The 22,557-nt window shown below is 40.0% G+C and overlaps 1 protein-coding gene across 1 annotated transcript in view; it reads left to right on the forward strand.

Moving 5' to 3' along the window:
• Window positions 1–22,557, forward strand: part of GALNTL6 (polypeptide N-acetylgalactosaminyltransferase like 6) — an 875,965-nt gene that overhangs the window by 828,182 nt on the left and 25,226 nt on the right. Inside the window, exon 11 of the mRNA XM_036424387.2 lies at window positions 18,476–18,592. Coding sequence (XP_036280280.1) covers window positions 18,476–18,592 — 117 coding nt within the window. The remainder of the gene's footprint in view (window positions 1–18,475; window positions 18,593–22,557) is intronic.

The raw sequence follows: 22,557 nt of genomic DNA on the forward strand, positions 1-22,557 counted from the left end.
AGAGGCTGATAGAGATCATGTCAAAAGGACCCTGGAAGGGGATCCCACTTGCCATAGATGGGACAATATGAACATCAAAATGAGAGAATGACCCAAGTACTTTAAATGTACTACATAGCGATTCATAATGGTGCTTTAAACGCTCAAGAGGTAAAAGAGAGAGGGAATAAAAACCACAGTATGCCATTGGCAGTTGCTAGGACACCAATTCATTTCTCTGAAAACTGGCATTTTAAAGGGAAACAAGTATTTTTTCTTGGTTTTCTGTATAATATACATTTTAATGTATCCAAAGAGTCCTATTGCTTGAAAGTTTTTAACAGAGATTCTGAGATAATGAATTCAAGGAGAAAGAATTAGAAAAATCACTACGTTTCAACCCCTCATGCACTAGCTGCTCATCATTAGAAGATAAAAGCATTTGATGAGCTGAAACCAGTTTGGCTCAGTGGATAGAGCATCAACCTGCGGAGTGAAGGGTCCTGGGTTCGGTTCCGGTCAAGGGCATGTATTATACCTTGGTTGCAGGCACATCCCCAGTGGGGGGTGTGCAGGAGGCAGCTGGTCGATGATTCCCTCTCTTCAATGTTTCTAACTCTCTCTCTGTCTTCCTCTCTGTAAAAAGTCAATAAAATATATATTGTTTTTAGAAAGGCACTTGATGAACTAAAAACAAAAAACAATAAAATTACCAATCTACCCTGTCATCTGAACCCAGTGATCAATTTTAGAATCATTAAAAATTAATTATACAGGCATTGTGATATGATGCAATGTGAAGGCATTTCAGACAAGCTGGAAAATTAAGAACTATTCTTGAACTATCTTTTTTTTAAAAAGACAGGGGTGGGAAAAAACCTAAATCTATATATAAGCCTTTAAATCTAACTTTAGTCTACAGGAAATTCAGGGAATAGAAGATAAAGTTAAACATCTCAAGCCAGATCTAGAATGTAGGGACCTAAGTACATGGCAGGGAGACAAGAGGAGGGGGAGACTACTCTAAATTGCGAGATATTCACAAGGCTCTGTGGAGCTTGACAGTCAAATACAATGAAGTAGAACTTGTTTGGACTTGGAATAGAATACTAACTGAAAAGAAACATTTTTAGGTAATTGAAGGGTATTTGAATATGGGCTAGGTATTAGATAATACTAAGTAGTTGTTGCTAATTTGTGGATATATGAGAAAATGTTCTCTTTCCCCTACCCCCCATGCTTCTCTCTCTCTCTTTCTCGCCTCTCTCTCTCTCTTTTTCTCCTGCAGATGAAATGACATGATGTGTGTAAATTGCTTTAAAATTCTCCAACAAAATAAAAAATAGGAGATTGGGAAGGAGACTATAGATGAACAAAGTATGGCAAAATGTTAATGGTTTCAAAAACAGGTGTTTCGAGCATAGACATTTTCATAATAAATAGGGGTTTTTTCCCCAAATGCATTGCCTTAGAAGGTATGTGGGAACATGATAACAAAAGGGAAAGAGAAAGCATAAATTTTGTGACGTTGTAGACACCAGAATTTTTACTTTATAATGACTATATTAAAACACATCATCTTAATGTTGAATGGCATAATGTCTCAAAAATATAGTATTTTATTCAAATTTTTATATTTAGGATATTTATTAGCTCTATTCTAGAGCTGGTGTAGAATAATCTAAGAAAAGATACTGTATAACATGTGAGCAGATGGCACTTTCCTTTCTCCCTAAACCTCTCTCCCTCTTCCTCTTCCTCTCTCTCATATCTAAAGGTTGGAGCATTGGTTACTAATTGTCCAAAAGACTTTCTTCTTTTCACCAGAAAATAAAATTAGCTTTTGAAATCATACCATGATTAGTAAAATTTATAGAATAGCTCAAGTTTTCAAAAGCTTACTATCATTTGTTTAATCCTCCAACTGTATGTGAAAGACATAGTCAAGTTATTCATAATTTAACTAGATAGCAATAGGATACTTAGAAATTAAAGAATGGATAAGAATCAGCTCTGTACCATGGTCACTAAATATCCTAGTCACCACAATGAAAATTACTATCAATCTGAGTTAATGATTAAGAGTCAAAATAATCAGTTCATTGTTGGGCATAAAGAAATAATCCATTTTAGCCGAAGTAAAGTAGCCAAAGGTCATAGAACTAAAAAGCCCTAAGAGCCCCAGCTGGTTTGGCTTAGTGCATAGTGTGTCAGCCAGCATACTGAAGGGACCCAGGTTTGATTTCTGTCAAGAGCATGTACCTGAGTTACAGGGTTGATCCCGGCCACGGGTAACCAATCAATGTGTCTCTCTCACATGGATGTTTCTCTCTGGCTCTCCACTTCCTTTCCTCTTTCTCTAAAATATCAATGGAAAAATATCTGCAGATGAGGATTAATAAAAGAAGAAGAAGAAGGAAGAGGAGGAGGAGGAGGAGGAGGAGGAGGAGGAGGAGAAGGAAAAGAAGGAAAAAAATTTTTTTGAAGACACAAATGTCACATAAGTGCTAATGTTAGGCGGGTATCTAAGGCAGAGGTGCTCAAATGTAGGAGAGCATACCTGTGAGAATGAGCATACCCAAGAGAGTACTCAGCCATGATTACTGATTCCCCAGAAAAGTGTTCGCCTGCTATCAACCTGGTCCATGTGGAAAAGTTTAGAAGCATCAGCCTGAGGAAGAGGCTGAATGGATGAAACTGACCCTCCTGCGGAAACCGGTTTGGCTCAGTGGATAGAGCCTCAGCCTGCAGACTGAAAGGTCCTGGGTTTGATTCTGATCAAGGGCATGTACCTTGGTTGCGGGCACATCCCCAGTAGGGGGTTTGCAGGAGGAAGTTGGTCGATGTTTCTCTCTCATTGATGTTTCTAACTCTCTATCCCTCTCTCTTCCTCTCTGTAAAAAATCAATAAAATATATTTAAAAAAAGAAACTGACCTTCTCTTCGAAGACCCAGAAACTTGCTCTTTTCTGGCACTCACTGTTATCAGATCCCAAGAGAAAATGGCTCTCCCCAACTAAGAGTTATAGGGGGCTGAGAAAAATACCAGAATGTCCACTATTAGTTGTCAGTGAAAAGTACAACTGTCACAAAGCTCAGAAATTCACTTGTGGATAAAACCAGCACCTTTGGCCTAAGAGTGCTACGCATGCACCAAAGGTTCATGGCAATTCTCTCTATTGATTTTGTGTGATAAATCACTTCCAATCAACAAAAGATACCTGTCAGCACTGGCAGTGATGGTAGAACTAAAAGTCATGATGGTAGTACCAGTAGCAATTTGTACATCCAAATTAATGGCCAGCCATATGACTGGAGTTGTTGTTCTTGTTGTTTTAACAGTTTCTGACCATCTCACAGTTAAATTAATGCAAAAGTACCCAAAATAATAATTCCATGTATGCTATAGTTATTGATAATTAAAATTAAAAGGGCCACATATGTCAAAGAGAAATTACATTTAATTCTCTTTTCTACCAAAGTGAAATGAGTAAAAATTTTCTCCTGAATAAAATAGTTTTTGTCTCCCCTAAAAGGCTCAATTAAAAAAAAATACTTTGGATAGAAGATACAAACTAAATACAACGAATGAACTGAATATGAAAAACAGATGTATTGCAGTAGTGTCAGACTCAATTGTGACATTCTAAATGAGCACATGATGGGCGGGGTAAAGAGTTCAAGTTCATATCCAAGCTACACCTAGGTTACATTGAGCAAGCAATAGAAGAATCTCCCAGTTTTCAAATATTCCTTCCTTCTCTCTCTTTCCAGCTCTTCCTCTCCAAATGAATTAGAAAACTGCTTACAAATTTAAAAGTAGATATTGCCTCTTCCAGCTTATTATTTTCTGGTTTTAGAAACCCTTTGAGCTGCCCTGCTTGATTGCAAAACATATTATAGATATTGGCTGTGACTACTTGAGTTATATATAAAGAAAGCAATGTTATTTAGTTTCTGAAGATTTGGTCTTAACTTCCTCCCTGTACTCAGAAGTAAACCCAGTCATTTGGGGGAATTTCCAGATAATTATCTCTCCTAAACAATTATCCATCATCAATAGAACATATAATGCTGTATATCTTTGTAACTCTTTTCCTTATGTGTAAAATGGGGTTGGAAGATGTTGGTGTGAGATACAATATGTTCTAAATACATTAAGAAAATTGTATTTCCTCAGAAGCCTTATTGTGATATATTTCTTCTAATATCTACCACAAAGCAAAGGAATTAGGCCCTGCCTTCTATGTCTGACTGCACCCCCGCAGAACCCACAGTTTGGCTGCTTCTCTATCATGGATTTACAGAAAGCAAATGCAACTGCCCCAATTATCATTGAATAAGTACTGCATTTTTTTTTAAATTATGGTAAAATATGCCTAACATAAAATTTGCCTTTTAAATCATTTTCAGTGTACAGTTTAGTGGCATTAAGTACAATACATTTCCATTGTTATGTAACTGTCACCAGAACTTTTTGTCACCCCAAGTTGAAATGCTGTACCCATTAACAACTCCCCCTCTTCCTTCCCCCAAGCCAGTAACCTCTATTCTATTTCCATTTCTATGAGCTTGATTGTTTCAGGTACCTCATACAAATAGAATCATATAATGTCTATACTATTGGGACTGGCTTATTTCGCTTAGCATGTTGTTACTGTTCATCCATGTTATAACATGGATGAGAATTTCATTTGTTTTTAAGACTAAATAATATTCTATTGTATACATACATGACATTTTGTTTATCCATTCATCCATTAATAGACATTTGGGTAGTTTCCACATTTTGGATATTGTGAATAATGTTGCTATGAACATGTGTATACAAATGGACTGTTCAAGTCCTTGCTCTCAAGTCTTTTGCATACATACCCCAAAGTAGAATTACACATGATAGGGTAAGTCTGTATTTAATTTTTTAAACACCACTGTACTGTTTTCAATAGGGGCTGCACATTTATATTCCCAGCAGCAATGCACAAAAGTTCCAATGTCTCCACATCCTTATCAAGACTTGTTTTCTGTTGTGTTTTATAATAATCCCAGTGGATATAAAGGAGTATCTCAATATGGTTTTGATTTGAATTTTCCTGATGATTAGTGATGGTGAGCATCATTCCTTGTGCTTATATGCTGGTTGTTTATCTTCTTTGGAGAAATGCCTATTTAAATCTTTGGCCCATTTTTTATTAGGTTGTTTGATTTTGTGTTATTGAGTTTTAGGAGTTCTGCATATATTCTGGACATTAGCCCTTTATGAGATATGTTGGTTTATACACACAAAAGTTATTCATTTTGATGTTTATTTATACATAATTTTTTCTTTTGTTACCTGTGCTTTTTATGTCATATCCAAGACTCATTGTCAAATCCAATGCTATGAAGTTTTTTTTTCCTGTTTTTTTCTAACACATGTAGTTTTAGCTTTATATTCAGGTCTCTGATACATTTTGAGTTAAGTTTTGTACATGATGTAAGGTAAGAGTCTAACTTCATTCTTTTGCATGTGGATATTCAGTTTTCCCAAAACCATTTGTTGAAAAGACCCTTTCCTTCCAGTGAATGATCTTTTCACCTTTGTGGAAAATTAAAATCATTTTACCTTAAAGGAGAGGGTTTATTTATGGGCTCTGTATTCTATTCCATTGGTTATATCAGTCTTTATAACCAACTGTTTTGATTACTGTAGCATTTGATTACTATAAGTTTTAAAATAAGAAAGTTTGGGTCCTTTATTCTTTTTCCCTAACATTGTTTTGGCTATTCAAGATCTCTTGTTTCATATAAATTTAATTGATTTTTTTATTTTTGCAAAAAGGATTATTGAGATTTTGGTAAGAATCTATAGATTGCTTTAGGTAGTATTAATATGTTAACAGGAGAAACCAAGATGGTGGCATAAGGTAGACACTCGGTTAACAATATCGTCTTCCAACCTATGAACATGGGAAGCCTTTCTATTTCTTTATCTTTTCTTTAGTTTCTTTCAACATCCATAATATTTTATCCAAATATTTCTACAGAGCACTCCTCTGTGCAAGCAGGTTCCAGCTATACAGCTCAGCAGGCTCCCCAAGGTCCCCCAAGTCCTTTTTCTTCTCTCCGCAGGGCTTGGTTTCCATGGAGCATCTCTCCACAGAAAGCAAGGAGGGACATTAGAGACCAGCACTCTGTGCATGAAGCTATATTTTGTTCTGTTACCCCTGCCTCAGGCTCCTTATTTGTCTGTGAGAATCAGTTTCATAGTTCCTCTAGAACTGAGACTGATGCAAAACTGGACCCTGCCCTCTCAGCAAGTGGCCAGTTAACACATGGTACAACTGTCCTTCTTACTGAGAGTAAGCCAAGAGGAGGCTTTGAAGTATAGCTATCAACTGTGAGGTTTTCACAGGCTCCTAAGGCCCTAACATAAGAGTTGGGCTCCCAGGTCCACCACTTACTATAACCTATCTGTATCTTATGTAACAGATTGAAGGTTGTCCAGCAAAAAATAAATAAATAAATAAATAAATAAATAAATAAAAAATACACACACACACACACACACACACACACACACACACACACACATATATAAACACCAGAGCCTGTGAGCCTGTGAATGTTTCTTTATTCAAAAGGAAAGAAAAAAAGCGGTCTTTGTTAATGGAATTAAGAACCTCAAGATGGGATCATCCTGGACTATCTAGATGGATCCTATATCCTATGACAAGTGTCCTCATAAGAGACATACAGAGAAGACACACATAAAGAAGAGGAGAAGGCCATGTGAAGACAGGCAGAGATTGGAGTGAGGAGCCACAAGCTAAGGAAGCTCGAAGAAGCAAGGAACGAAATCTCTCCTAGAGCCTTTAAAGGAAGCTTTTGGACTTCTGGCCTCAAAAATTTGAGAGAATGCATTTCATTTGCTTTAAACCACTAGGTTTGTGGTAATTAGTTACAGCTTTACAGGAAAGTAGTATACTCGGGTTTCTTGTTACAAAATCTATATATATAAAAGCCTAAGGGACTGAATGATTGAGCAACTGGTCGAGTGGCTGCTATGATGCGCACTGACCACCAAGGGTCAGATGTTCAATGCAGGAGCTTACCCATAGTGGTCAGGGCACTCCCACAGCAGGAGCACTGCTCAGATGACTGATGGGCTCCAGACCCAGCAACTGGTGAGCGCCTCTACGTGAGTCTCTCCAATTGGGACTGATGGGGAACAAGCCCATTGCAGGTGTAGCAGGCCCAGATGAGCGGGAATGGCAGCAGCGGCATTGGACTGCCGGTTTCAGCCCAATCCCCACAGGCCAGGCCAAGGGACCTCACCTGTGCATGAATCAGTGCACCAAGCCTCTAATAAGAATATAACAGCATCAACCCCATAGAGTTGTTGTGATGATTAAATGAACTAATTTATGGAAAGCAGAGGGCCTAACACAGCAAGCTCCCCATTCAGTGTTGGCTATTATTATTTACTGCTGTGGAAGCCCTGATTTGCATTACAAATGGATGGAAGGAGCAACACTTTACCTAAATCATGCAAGAAGCAAGAGAACAGTTTTTGCATGAGATACCTCTTGTTTTGTTTTTGTTTTTACAGTGAAAACTGCAGTCATTTATTTCTCAACCAGTGCCCATTGATACAGGGAAAGTATCAATTCATGTATGCCAAAGAACACATTCTAAGCTCCTGTGGTCTATGTGTTGGAATTGGGAGAGAAAAAGCTGTGTGTGTAATTAAACCATCTTTATGGGCCACCAGATATATAAAGCAAGAGTTCTTTACATCTGTGTATATGAACATTTTTCTGGATAGTTCATATTTTTCATCAGCTTTTCAAAGAGTGTCTGCCACTCAAAAGAAGTTAAAAATCACTTAGAGAAAATGATACTGATAATCTTGAATGAAAATATTAAGACCAAGTTCAAAATATAAAACAGGCAAGGAACACATTCAGCTGGAGCGCCCTCTGTGGCTCAAAGAGTATTTGGTGGAGCTTTGCCCATGACCTAATTCCAGCAATAAGAGGAGATGAGTGAGGATTTGGGTGAGGGATTTGGGAGGTGATGTAAGCAAGAGGCTTTGAGACTCTAGCAATCTTCTGAATAGGCCTGATACGTGAAAGGTAACAGAAAGTGGGTATTAAGCACGCCCAACAGAAAGGCCTAGCAATAAATTCTTTTAAAATCATTTGGAGAATTCGGTGCTGGTGAAGTTTCTTTGTAAAACCCTAAGACCAATGGCAAGAATAATAATAAATAGCTGTCATTGTGACCCCTCTCATTCATCACCAGAGAAGCTAACGTGAAAAATAGTGAACATTTTTTCTTTATGTAAAAGGTAATTGCTGAGTAAGTACTACATATTTATAGGCTGAATTGTGTCAACCCAAAATTTATATGTTGATGTTCTAACCCTTCAACAACTTATATTTGGACATGAGGGCTTTAAGGAGGTAATTAAAGTTGAATGGGCTCATAAAGTTGGGTCCCTAATCCTCTTATTAAAAGAGACAACAGCCCTAACCGGTTTGGCTCAGTGGATAGAGTATCAGCCTGCAGACTGAAGGGTCCCAGGTTTGATTCTGATCAAGGGCATGTACCTTGGTTTCGGGCACATCCTCAGTGGGGAGTGTGCAGGAGACAGCTGATCGATGTTTCCCTCCCATCAACGTTTCTAACTATCTCTCTCCTTTCCTCTTGTAAAAAAAAAAAAAAAAAAAAAAAAAAAAATCAATTATTTATTTATTTTTTTAAGAGACACAACAGGTACATCCATACACAGAGAAAATGCCAGGTGAGGATGCAGTGACAAGGCTGCTATCTTCAAGCCAAGGAGAGAGACCTCAGAGGAAACCAAACCCGTTGACACCTTGATCTTGGACTTCTAGCCTCCAGAACTGAGAAGTAGATTTCTGTTGTTTAAGCCACGCAATCTATGGGATTTTGCTATGACAGCCTTAGCTGATGAATACATTATACACTACCATCTATGCCAGGTGCTAGAGTTACAGAAATAATTAAATCATGGATTCTCCCTGAGAAAGCCTCACTGGCTTGAAGCAACAGTCTACTAGGACCCTGCCAGAAACAGAACCAAACTTTTGGTCTCCCCAAGTTATCCAAGTAACTTTGAACTAGGGTATCAGGTAATTTGGACTTGCCTTGGTTTCGGGCACATACTCAGTGGGGAGTGTATAGGAGACAGCTGATCGATGTTTTCCTCCCATCAACGTTTCTAACTCTCTCTCTCTTTTCCTCTTGTAAAAAAAAAATCAATTATTTATTTATTTTATTTAATTTATTTATTTATTTATTTATTTATTTATTTATTTATTTATACAGGCTGTCTATCCTGTATATATACAGAGTCACTCAACCAGAACTAGACTAATGTTAACTTACCTAGGACCTCTTTTGTCCTGCTTTATTTTGTTTTATTTTGTTTTGGTTTTTGGTCTGTTCTGCTCTATTTTTAGGGAGACATCTAGTCTCATTCTTTCTCAGAGGGGAAAAATCATTCTTGGTTTTTGGCAAGTGCCATTTATTTCACAATCTCATCAAACCCAACCAGTTCATTCTCAGAACTATTCACCCATTGAGTCTGGCATGATTAACTACGTTCACAGTTAAGAACTTTGAGAGGAGGCAATTATGTAAAATGCTTAGATTAGAAGAAGGTGTAAGATGATTATTCAGAAAGCCAACCAGCTCATTCAAGCATTTTGAGATTATTACACTAACTTTTGCATAAATCAGTGCTCCAGGGTGGAATTTATACTGTCTCTGGTTTTGGAGCTGTGCGTTTACTTTTTCACAAGAAATAATCTGTTATCCCCATTGGTTTTGCATGAATTTCCCTTGTCACAGGACACAGAGATGGTGTGCTGGTCAATGTGACGCAAAAATGTTAAGACCAGACCTTCACAGCTCATTCTTTCTGTTACCTATTTGTTTGATTTTGTGGCAGGAGGTAAGAAGGAGGGTGGAAATAGTTTTTTACCATTGCTCTGATCTGTCCTCTCCAAAATGGAAATAAGGTGGTTTCATAACCTCAATCCCACAGAGGAAAAAAAATTCAGGGAAGTAGTTTTACCATGAAATATTTTATAAATGTTAAATTATACTTCAGTACCCCATAATACAACTTGACATGTCCACTTTTCTTCCCTTAAAAAACCAATTCACTGCTTTTAATATGCTGACTATGCTTAACAGTGATTAAATTTACAATTAAAAACTCAGACCCTGAATTATCGTACTTTAAAATAAGAACAATTTGCTGACCTTCCTTAGAGGAATAGCTATTAAACTCAAGAAAAAGTTCAAGAGATTCTACTTCTCTGGAAAACTTTAAAAGCCCACAAATTATCATGTATCTCAGTAATTTTGCTGCAATCCTACCCAAGGTCAAAGAGTCACAGCCTTCTCAGAATCAACCGTATGATTTGATTGCAGATCTTCATTAACTAACGATCCTGAGTTTTACCCAAGAGGTGAGTACCTCTATTAGACAAGCTTTTAAACCTGCCCCCTGTTTCAATGATCTGGCCTAAACTCAAAAGAAGAATTCTTTTATCTAGACACTGTGTTATGTGAGTAGTTTTTCAGGTAGAGGAAAAATTTGCTTTATGTTTAATGCCTGGGGCTATTGACCTTGGCTTCGAGGATGATGTTGAAAGTGGCTTTTCATGATTAGGCTGGAACTTGAGCAAATCATAGATTTATTGGCAATTCATAGGTGATTCTGACCGCAGGGAGAAGTGTTTGTATTCATAAAATAGCACTCCAGGAGAAAAATGGCAGGGGTTTTAGATGTGGAGACGTTAGTTAAAAGGTGCATTGCTTGCCCAGCACCATGGGGCTCAGGCTGAGCAGAGGGCGCCATGCCATTGTCTGAGTGACGGTGCAGCAGAAGGGGTGATGACCAAGAGCTCACAGTTCACTCGGGAGTTTTCTCCCACAATCTGCAACTGAAATTGGGCCATGCTGTGAAGTCTAACTAACCATAATATTTTGGAAATATTGTTGTTGTTTTTAAACTGAATAATATTCTATTGTATACATACACAGCACACAAGCCACCTCTCCTGTGGCTTACATTTGCCTTCAAAGCAGCATCCTCTGCTTGTAAACCTCTTGACACAGGTGTGATTCATGATCCTGTAGATTCCTTCTCTCCACAGGACACTGGAACACTCATATTAACTCCTGACTTAAAATACCTTCCCTGATTTTCAGGTATCCTTCAAATATATATATCTATATATCTGTATATCTCTCCATCCCAAAAATGTTGGGTTGTTTTTTTTTTCACTCTACTTTTTCCCTATATTTGTCTTTTCTATCACTATCAAGCTTCTAGAAAGAGAAGCTTCCATTTGTGTACTCTAACTCTCACCTCCCAGTTGTCTTCAGTCCACTTGGCTTCCGTCTTCTGCCTTCATTCGCCACACCACAGACATTGTCCTTGAAAAGGCCACTGGTAACTTCCTAACTGCCAGCTCCTCCCACTTGACTACTCTTTGGAATTTAACGCTATTGACCCCTCATACACTTCCTGAACCTCTTCCTTCCATCTTATTTCTCATTGAAGCAAACACGGTGTTTCCTTTCTTTTTCCTACCTCCTTTCTTTGCCCTCTCCCCAAAGAAAGCATTCCCCAGGATTCCAATCAATCTTCCTCATACTCTTTGCTTGTGTGATATCACATCTTTCTCTGACTTCAGTTATTACTCAGATGTGGTCACATCAATCAGAGTCTTGTCAGACAGAAATCACATCAGAGAAGTTTTAATGTAAAAAAAATTGTTAACTAAGAAAATAATTTTTAAAAAGACTCTGAAGAGTACAGAAGCAACCACTTCAGAAAGCAGAAACCACCATTAGGGAAGAGAGAATGTGAGTGAGACAGAAGCTTAGAAACATAAAGGGCTTTCCCTGTCTTCTCCCACCAAGGTGAGGTTCAGGCCTCAGTTGATTCTGTGTGATACATTGTTAAGGCAGCCTGGCAAACAAATATATGCATGTGCAGAAGAATGAGGTTGGAACTTTACCTTATAACATCTACAAATTGTAATTCAAAATGGTTCACAGACCTAAACATTACAAAATTATTAGGATAAAACATAGGGAAAATCTTCACTGCATTGGATTTTGCAATGGTTTCTTAAATATGGCACCAAAAACAGGCAAAAACAAACAAACAAAAAAGACAACATAAATTTAACTTGATTAGAAATAATTTTTTTCATGTTTCAAGACACTGTTAACAGAATGAAAAGGCAACCTACAAAATAGGAGAAAATATTTATAACTGTATATATGATAAGGGATTAATATACAGAATATATGAAGAACTCCTATAATTCAACAACACGAAACAAACACCCAAATTCAAAAAATGGGCAAAGAACTTGAATAAAAATATCCCATAGAAGACATACAAATATCCAGTAAACATATGAAAAGATATTCAATATCATTAGTCATTAGAGAAATGTAAATCAAAACTATAATGAGATACCCATGCACACCCCTTTGCATGGTTATTATATAAAAACAGAAAACAACAAGTGTTAGCAAGGATGAGAAAAAATTGGAACCAATATACATTGCTGGTCAATATATAAATGGTGCATATAGCCTCTATGGAAAACACTAAGGTGGTTCCTCAAGATAAACATAGAATTACCATATCACCCAGCAATTTCATGCCTAGGAATTTGACCAAAAGAACTGAAAACAAGTTGTATGCTAATGTTCACAATATCTTTATGCACAATAGCTAAAAAGAGAAAACAACTCAAGTGACCATCAATGGATGAGTAGAAAACCAAATGTGACTGATAGATGGAAGTAAAGATAGATACAGCGGTATACATAGAGATAGAAATATTATATATAATAAAATTATTATTCAGCCTGAAAAAGGAACAAAGTTCTAATAGATACTACAATATGGATAAACTTTAAAACATTGCATTAAGTGAAAAAAGGATGGCACACAAGTGACAAATATATCTGGGTATACTTATCTGGATATCTAGAATAAGCAAATGCACAGAGCTGGTAGACTAGAGTTACCGGGAGTAAAGTAAATGGGGAAGTTATTGCCTACTGGTTATAGTGTTGCTATTTTGGGTGATGAAAATATCTTGAAAATAGATAGTGGTGGTGGTTACCCAGAATTTTGAATGTACTCAATGTGATTGAATTTTACACTTAAAAATGGTTAAAATGGCAAAATTCATATTACATATATTTTATTACAATTTATTTAAAAGTCCACAAAGTGATGTTGAAGGTGTGTGAGACTGGAAAGGAGAGGAAAGGAGTAGGACATTTAGGATTAAAGGCAAGCATCAATAGAGTCGCTAATTAATTGGGGGAGAATATGGGTGTGGCTGTGTGACATCCTAGTTGCCCAACTGAGATCTTGAGTAGCTGTCTATGAGATTATCAAGGCTGAAAAAAAAATGTCTGGAGTTACAAGCCACAGCTTATTAAGTTGTGGTCTCTCAGTATTTAAAGGGTTTTATGGGACATTTATGTCATTACTCCATTGTCATTGCTTTAGCTGAAAAAATGAGCAAACAAATAAGTAGTAGCTAACATTTGCTAAGCTTCTACAGTGCCAGACAGGGTGCAAACACTTTGTATACATCAGTTTAATCTTCCCAACCACCCTCCAAGGCATGATTATCCTCATTTTATAAACCTATGCAGGGCCATTCCATGTTTGAGCCATTCCCTAAAAAAATGTCTTGCACTGTCCAGTCTCCATAGATAGGTACATTTGAGACCCCTAATGCTACCCTGTCGTTCTGTCATTTCTCTCTCTAGACTCAATTCTACTTATCCTCCAGAGCCCCTTCCAAAGTCATCAGTTCAGCAAAGTGTTCCACGCTGACTCACTCAGACCTGATCATTTCATCTTCAGTTCTCACTTAGCACTTAGCGCTTAGTAATCTAAGAAAATGCCTCCAAAGTGGCATCTCCCTACCAGGACTCTGGGCTCCTCAAGAGTTGAAGCTGCTTTCTCCTGGTCTTTGAAGCTCCATCTGTACATCTCAAAGTGCCTTTGTTCAGGAGCACTCCTTCCGTGTGGACTTCTTATCAGTGTGTACGCTGAGCTTTGAAAGGGTGTGCACGGCTCAGATGATAGGGAAACTCACTGGTGTCTGGTTCCCATTCAGTGTTCTCTCCCTGGTACACGCACATCTTCTCTCTGTCTGGCTGTGCATGTCGATGTGCATTCTGAAATCAATGTCAGTCCATAAAAGGAAGCATCGTGGTTCTTTCTGCGGCATTAAAAACTCGTGGCCAGAAATATTAGCAGTCTCATACCTTTCTCCCCCTTTCAAGTATCCTCTCTGGACCAAAGCTTACACAAAGGAAACCAATTCTTCCTTTTTCACTGTCTACCCAGTATCTAGCATAGTGCCTAGGACATAGCAAATACTTAATAAATATTCGTTGAATGAATCATGAACCCACTACTTCTGAGTTAAAAGACCCCAAGGGTTCTGCAGGTGTGTCTCAGTGGTTGAGCATCAACCCAATGAACAAGGAGATCGTGGTTTGATTCCCAGTAGGGAGCTTGCAGGAGGCAGCCCCTTGATGATTCTCTCTCATCATTGATGCTTCTAACTCTCTCTCCCTTCCTCTCTCTGAAATCAATAAAAAATACCCCAAGGCTATAGGGGAATTAGCAAACAATGCTCTCTCATTTGTTAAACTGAGGCCTGTCTTCCTAACAACCAATTGAATTACCTACCACCTACTGGCCACCTTGACATTTATATCACAGTAGAGGCCTGATGAGTTAAATTTGTATGAGGGTAGGCCTTCCTTTCCCTGGCTGCTGGCACCGGCTTCCCTCTGGCACCTGTGACCCGGGCTTCCCTCCAGCCCTGGCTTCATCCAGAAGGACTGCCAGAATCACATCCGACCTAATTAGCATATTACAATTTTATTATTATAGATACCCCTTCTCTTATACCTTTCAAAAAACCTCCTGCGTTGGGGAGAGGAGGAAAAAAAAAAATAACAACCACAGTGTTCAAGCTGAGCCTGACTTCCCGTGCATGCCTAAGAAATCCTTTGCCCTCTGCCAGGCCTTCTCCTAATCTTCACCAAAGGAGATTATCTCTGTAATCCTGCCACACATCCTGACTCCTTTTCCCACCATTTGTCCCCCTCTCCCCTCCCCTTCCTAGTAAAGTACTACCTTACTTCCCAATCATGTTCAGTCTTTCCCAAGAGAGACACAGTTTTAATGATGCTGAGTCCTGATCAAAGAAATCAAAGCTGAAAAGCATCAATCCTGTCACACATCCAGTCAGCTCTGTGTCCTAGACGTGTGTGTGTGTGTGTGTGTGTGTGTGTGTGTGTGTGTGTGAACTGTTCTCCCTTCAGCCACAGATACTGAACCCGCATTGAAAAAGGACACATTGTTTCTAAATGCTCTAGTCATATCTTTTTAACACTTAATTCAAGTGAATAAACATGTATTAGAATCCGTTCTATCGGCATCTTTTCCACCTGTTTATTATGATGGAGTTGAATTTGTGAGCACGGGGAGAGGATGTGCATGTGTGCTGAGGAGTTAGGAAGAAAAAGGGAAGGGAGAGAACAGTGAGAAGTGCCTGCTATTCATTTACCTGATGTCCAAGAGGAGCCTCAGCATTTCCTCTCTGGCACCACTGGTTTCTGGAATTCACACAGATGTAGACAATGACGCCTTTGAAACTTGAAATTTGGCTTCCAGAGAGGTTTATCCCATTGTCTACACAGGTGCCAACTGAGGGAAAATTTAGAAAATACAGTTTAGAAAATGGGCCTCCTCCATTCCTGCCAGGGCCCTTCACGCTCACAGCATTTAGAAACAGAACACGGCTCTCTGGGAGGCGTTGGCTTGGATGGACAGACCGGGCCGATCTGCCAGTCAGTGTCGCTGGCTCCTGTTCTTCCCCACGTCCCTTTTCCAAGAGCAGAGGCCCTCCCGTGAGTGAGCACCGGGCCAGCCCATGGTGCTGTGGCCAAGCCACCTTAGCCTGTAAATGGCTACTTTTCCCCAAAATGCCATTCGGAGCCCTTGGATGCAAGCGGAGGACACAATCGTGCCCTGAAGATGTCTTTGGCACCAACTAATGCGGGTTCTCTAAGGAGAGAGCCTGCGAGTTAAACGGCCCAACAATGAAAAGACAGGCCTGCCAGGGCTCCTGTCAGGGGCTGCCAGTGAGACGGCCAGAGAGACCGACACCTGCACTCAGATAAGGAGACCAAATGGGAGCTTCGCAGAGCGAGCCAGGCTCCAGACAGAGAGCAACATCAAACTGTTGACCTTCTGGGTGTTTCTATTTCACCAACGAAACTCTCACTCACCGAGGCATTGCTTTTACAAAAAAAAAAAAAAAAAAAAAAAAAGCGCATTTTAAGGTTGGATCTCCAAATCCCATCGTAAAGCTCCTCCCTGCTGCCTGTTGGAAGAAGGTGGAGGGAAAGGAAAAGAAGGGAGAGTAAATCCCTGGCACGTGGACACCAGCCAAGCCCACTTCCTGTCTTTCAGGATTTCCCATGCTACTAAGTGGAGGAGTGCGATTAGTTTGCCAGGGGCAGGAGGCGAGCATTTTCCCTAATTCAGGGTTCAGATTTGGAGTCTATGCATCCCAGGAAAATGAGTGCGAAGGTACTTGTATGTATTTACTCACAGTTCATTTGTGTTTTTTGGGGAAAAAGATCCATAGCCTTCCTTGGATTCTCAGAGAGGTCTGTAGGCCAAACTAGGTTAAGAACCATTGTCCCTGCCCTAGCCAGTTTGGCTCAGTGGATAGAGTGTCAGCCTGCGGACTGAGAGGTCCCAGGTTTGATTTGGATCCAGGGCACATGCTCAGGTTGTGGGCTTGATCCCCTGGAAGAGTCATGCAGGAGGCAGCTGGTGGATGATTCTCTCTCATCATTGATGTTTCTCTTTCTCTCTCCCTCTCCCTTCCACTCTGAAACCAATAAAAAATACATTTTAAAAAGAAAGAGCCGTTGCCCCTACATTATTCCACATACCCTTTTATCAGGGACAGAGACCCAGAAAGTAGAGCTCCTCTAGTACAAGATCAACCCACGCTGTGGCCAGATTCCCTGAATCAGGAAACTGGTACCCACCACATTGACTCCCTCCAAAATGACATCACACCAACCGCCATTCCCAAAGTAAGTGCAGTGTGAAATAGTCCTCTCCATCCCACCTCATCCCAGCATCATTTATTCCTTACATGTCACTCAGTATATTTCCTTACCGCCTTTTTTCTGCCTCAATGTCTCCTTCCCCCTCCCCCCCACACACACACCTAAGTACAATAGGCCCAGGGCAGGCATCTTTGGTTGTGGGCACAGTCCTTATCTTTTCTACTCGTTCTGGGCAAAAGAACCTTGACTAAGATGATCAGCTGAGTACATCCTGTTCCTGTTCCTATTCTTCACAGCACCTAAAGGGATTATTTTAATCCAGGACTATACAAAAACAAAAAGGATGCAGCTATTTGAGCTTATCCACGCCTGCCTACCTAAATAACAACCATAAACAATACCCAACTCTGACTCCATGATGTGGTCCTGATGGGAACAGGAGAACTGGTGAGATCTTCAGGCAGGAAGATTGCACAAAGGGATATGTCTGTGTCCAAACTCTGTTCCTGTTTCTGCTTTTGATACTTTTCATAGTCCTCCCTTTTCCCACTGCTAACAATATCAGTGTCAATATAATAATTGTAAAGAACTATCAGTGATCAGTCTTTTTTTCATTTTTTATTCTGCAACTTGTCACAAGTCAGACTTTATGTAGAGAATCTTTATCCAGTATAGTATTGCACCAATAATGCTCTAGGTTACATTTGTCAGCCAGGTATAGGTATAGACCAAGACCACCCCAGGCAAACTACAATGTCAAGGTCACCTTGTCCTTCCCAGAACCATTCAGTGCTCCGGATTCACTCTCTTTCACCTCACACTTTACCTGCATCATCTGCCTCATTGTGATCTCTCCCAGGAAGGTTAAAATCATAGAAGATGCTTTTTTAGCAAGATGACAAATTCCTAACTTTGAATTCCTAACCTCCTGAAGAAGAAATAGCTCCCATTTTAGAAATGTCACGAACTCTACACTGCTCCCTGTGTTGCATGTCACACATTCTTTTGCTGGAGTCAGCCACAGCTTGCTCTTCAACCTTCTCATGTTATTTTACATGTAGACTGGACCATGTGATCTTTACTTCCTTGTTTTTTCCATAAATTGCACATAAATTTAAAGCATCATTCAATAATTATGAAATCTCTCTCTCTCTCTCTCTCTCTCTCTCTCTCTCTCTCTCTCTCTCTCTCTCTCACACACACACACACACACACACACACACCAATTGCTAAATCTATGTCAGAATTGTCATAGATAACATAGAGCTAGAGGTAAAATAAAAAAGAGCCTCATGCTCACACCTCCTTCTTTCCATAGATTCGAAACGTGGCAGCCAATCTCTGTGTGGACAGCAAGCATGGAGCCACGGGAACTGAGCTCAGGCTGGACATCTGTGTCAAGGATGGCTCTGAAAGGACATGGTCTCATGAGCAGGTAGGCCAGCTCCCAGAAGCCGTGGGATAGGGGATCAGGCAGGCAGGGGGGACACAGTGGGAAGGAAGCTCCAGAGGGGCTGTGTGGGATTGAGGGGGGGGGTGTTTTTTTTGGGGGGAGCATGGTTCTGTAGGTGAATGAATCACTTCCCTTCTTTGTTTCTATTCCTCAATGGAGATCATGTATAAAAATGTGCCTTAAGTCATAGGAAGAATGGAAGAAATGTTGACTGTGGCCCTAGTCTTATATTTCCTTTCCCAGAATATATAGTTTTCAAACCATGAAAGGCCTGTCTGAGGCTGTGAAACTCTTCCAACTACATTTTATGGTTTTCACGAAAGACTCTTTGTTACTCCATAAGTTTGTGTGACTTTAATCTTATTTTCGCCCTCTGATTGTTTATTGAAAAGAATATTTTACATACACCTCTTGTTGTTGTAGGAGTTTGTAATCTCACACATGAAACATACCTGGGAGGCAATAACACTCCATGAAGGATGAGCTTTATGGGATATGTAAAGGCTATGTGTTGCTTTTGATTAAGAAAACCTTTCAGTGCTGCCCAGTTTATGGAGTGAGGTGTGACCCCTGACCCGCTTTGACACTTGACAGCCTTCATCAGGGCCTTTCCTCACACTGCGTCCCTATTGTAGTGTTTTAATTTTTAACTATGAACTATTTCAAATAGGAAACTATAAAAAAAATTATACCAGGCATTTATATACTCATCATGCAGATTTAACAAGCATCTACAGATATTTCCATATTTTTTTTAAAGAATAAAATTTAAGCCCTAGCTGGAATAGTTCAGTGAATAGAGTGTTGACCTGTGGATAAAAGGGTCCCAAGCTCAATTCTGATCAGGGGCACATGCCCAGGTTTCAGCCTTGATCCCCCGTGGGGGCAGGGGAAAGACAGCCAATCAATGATTCTCTCTCATCATTGATGTTTCTATCTCTTTCGCCCTCTCCCTTCTTCACTGAAATCAATAAAATCTATATTTTTAAAAAGAATAAAATTTACAAATACAGTTAAAGTCCCTACCCTGCCTTGTTACTCCCCTCTCTCCCTCTGTAAAATGATATATTCCACATTCAGGATAGTATGTCGTCCCTGTGCTTTCTGCTCCCCAGAATTGTCCATAATGCCTCTCCTAGGAAAACCAAAAGGAGACAAGCAATTTCCATTAAAGTATTAGTGATGTTCTATTCTGCTCCGTTCTGTTCTGTTCCGTTTGAGATATTCCTAAGTGTCTATCTTTTCTATTATGAGTAAAAACCCCCCATGCCAACCTAGGGTCTTCCAGAGTCCTCAGGTGTGCTGAGACTCAGCATGGTGGCACTGCCCCCCATTGCCTCTTCTTGCCCCACCTCTAGCCTGACTTCCTGGGCAGAGCAGCATCCTTCAAGAAAGCACTCATGCACTAAGTCCATAGAACCATCCAGAATTAATTCAGCCAATCACTGAACCAACAATGCCCCTTCTATCCCAAGCCAGCACTAATCTGGTCCTTGCACTCTTTTTTAAACATATTTATATATTAGAGGCCCAGTGCATGAAATTTGTGCACGGAGGGGTGGGTCCCTCAGCCCAGCCTACACCTTCTCCAATCTGAGACCCCTGGAGGAATGTATCATATCCCTTTCACAATCCAGGACTGCTGGCTCCCAACTGCTCACCTGCCTGCCTGTCTGATTGCCCTTAACTTCCCTCCCCTACCAGCCTGGTCACCCCTTACTGCCCTCCCCTGCAGGCATTGTCCCTTCCAACTGCCCTCCCCTGCTGGCCTGATTGTCCGCAACTGCCCTCCTCTGCTGGCCATCTTGTGGTGGCCATCTTGTGTCCACATGGAGGTGGCCATCTTTGACCACATGGGGCAGCCATCTTGTGTGTTAGAGTGATGGTCAATTTGCATATTTCCTCTTTCTTAGACAGAATATTGATTTCAGAGAGGAAGGAAGAGGGAGAGAGACATAGAAACATCAGTGATGAGAAAGAAACATTGATTGGCTGCTTTCTGTACACCCACACTGGGAAGCAAGTCTGCACACACACACACACACCCTCACCCTCACCACCCTCACCACCCGCATGTGCCCTGACCAGAAATCAATCTGTGACTTCTTGGTTCCTAGATTGACGCTCAACCACCAAGCCATGCCAGCTGCAGGAGGTCCTTGTACTCTTATCCCACAGCTCATGATATTCTAGCAGGGTCCTGGGCCATGCAATCAGGCCCACCTAGATTTCAGCCCATTTACCTTGTGTGTCCTTGTGGAATTATTAAACCTTTTTAGGCCACAGTTCTTCCCTCTTTAAGTAGAGATAGCAATTCAGCTCACAACAGGATTATTATGAGAATAAGTCATGTCTATAATATAACAGTATCTTGTACATGTAGTCGGTGCAGAGTAAATATACTTTCCAGCCTTCTCCACAGAGCGTTCCATGCTTTTACTAAATTAGGGTCCCAGGCAGCTGCCACACACCAAACACTCTTTATCATTCACTCAAATCTCTATCCTGAGGAAGATGGTAGCCCCAGGACTCACTGATAGGAAAGGAAGTCAGTAAAAGCTGACTCGCCTCCCCCTTGTCCTATCTCTCTGTGAGCACCACAGGGAAGCTACCAGAGGTGTGAGATAGCTTTGGCCTGTTACCTCCAGGAAACAATTCTGACTTCAGCCTGAGAGCAAGCGAGAAAGGTTCAGAGGCCTCCCAGTAAGACTGGTACGTAGAGAGTAAAGGTTATTTTTTTTTTTTTTTTGAAAAAGAAAAGGGAGCATGCCATAAGAAAAATCTTTGTCTGAAGGGCTAAATTCCTCTCTGCCACCTCTATTCAGCCCAACCAGGCCCAGGCAGCTGGTTGATAGGAGGTAGGCATACCTGAATGCCTGACTCGGGAGGAATATTTCTATCCCCTGGAGTGTTCTGGAATGAAATATTTTTCTGGACTTCAGATTTTATTTGCCCGCTGAAAATAAAGATATGTATAAATTGTTCTTTTATTTCTTCCCGGCTCAGGCAAAACTGTAAACATCTATGACATGTAATTCAAGAAATAGTCAGCAGAGGGCAGCACTAGACAAGCGGACATAAGAAGAGCTAAAGGGGACCAGTTAATCTCTTTAGAAAGATTTTCAGTCTCTAGAGACTGAAATCAGAGCTACAGGAAGATTAAACAAGGTTGACAGGGGCTAGAAAATAAATCATACTTAAAATATGCACCACGCTATATTGACATGGGGGTGAAAACATTGCAAGCTGCTTTGTTTTCTAGTAATTAACTGCAGGCTTTATTCAGTATATTACTCAATTATTTATAAGAAATAGGCCTCATTCTTTTACATTTAGATTAAAGTTCCTGAATAAGAAAAGAAGTATATCAGGACAGGAAAATTACAGCTATTCTTTTTCATTCAAAAGCATTCATAGAACACAAAAGGAACACTTAGGAGAGCTCAAATGATGCTGTATTTTTTTTTAAAATAAACACAATAGTTACATGGGCACTAAAGAATAGTCTATTAAAGCACCATTTTTTTATTTGGAGGGAAAATGTGAATTACCACTGTTTCCAAACAGGGAAGATGAGCTTAAACTTTATTCTTCAACACAGATATACATGAATCCCAGCAACTGTAATAAGGACAATTGGAGCTGAAACCGGTTTGGCTCAGTGGATAGAGCTTCGGCCTGTGGACTGAAGGGTCCCAGGTTCGATTCCGGTCAAGGGCATGTACCTTGGTTTCAGGCACAGTTGGGGGTGTGCAAGAGGCAGCTGATCGATGTTTCTCTCTCATCGATGTTTCTAACTCTCTATCCCTCTCTCTTCCTCTCTAAGAAAAATCAATAAAATATATATATATTTTTAAAGACAATTGGAAAAACACTTGTGCAGAAAGGTCTATGAAATATGAGTATTCCTATTTAAGATCGCAGTCATTAGACTTACTAAGAGTGTA

Source organism: Pipistrellus kuhlii, unplaced genomic scaffold, assembly GCF_014108245.1.
Source record: "Pipistrellus kuhlii isolate mPipKuh1 unplaced genomic scaffold, mPipKuh1.p scaffold_m20_p_8, whole genome shotgun sequence".
Lineage (NCBI taxonomy): Eukaryota > Metazoa > Chordata > Mammalia > Chiroptera > Vespertilionidae > Pipistrellus > Pipistrellus kuhlii.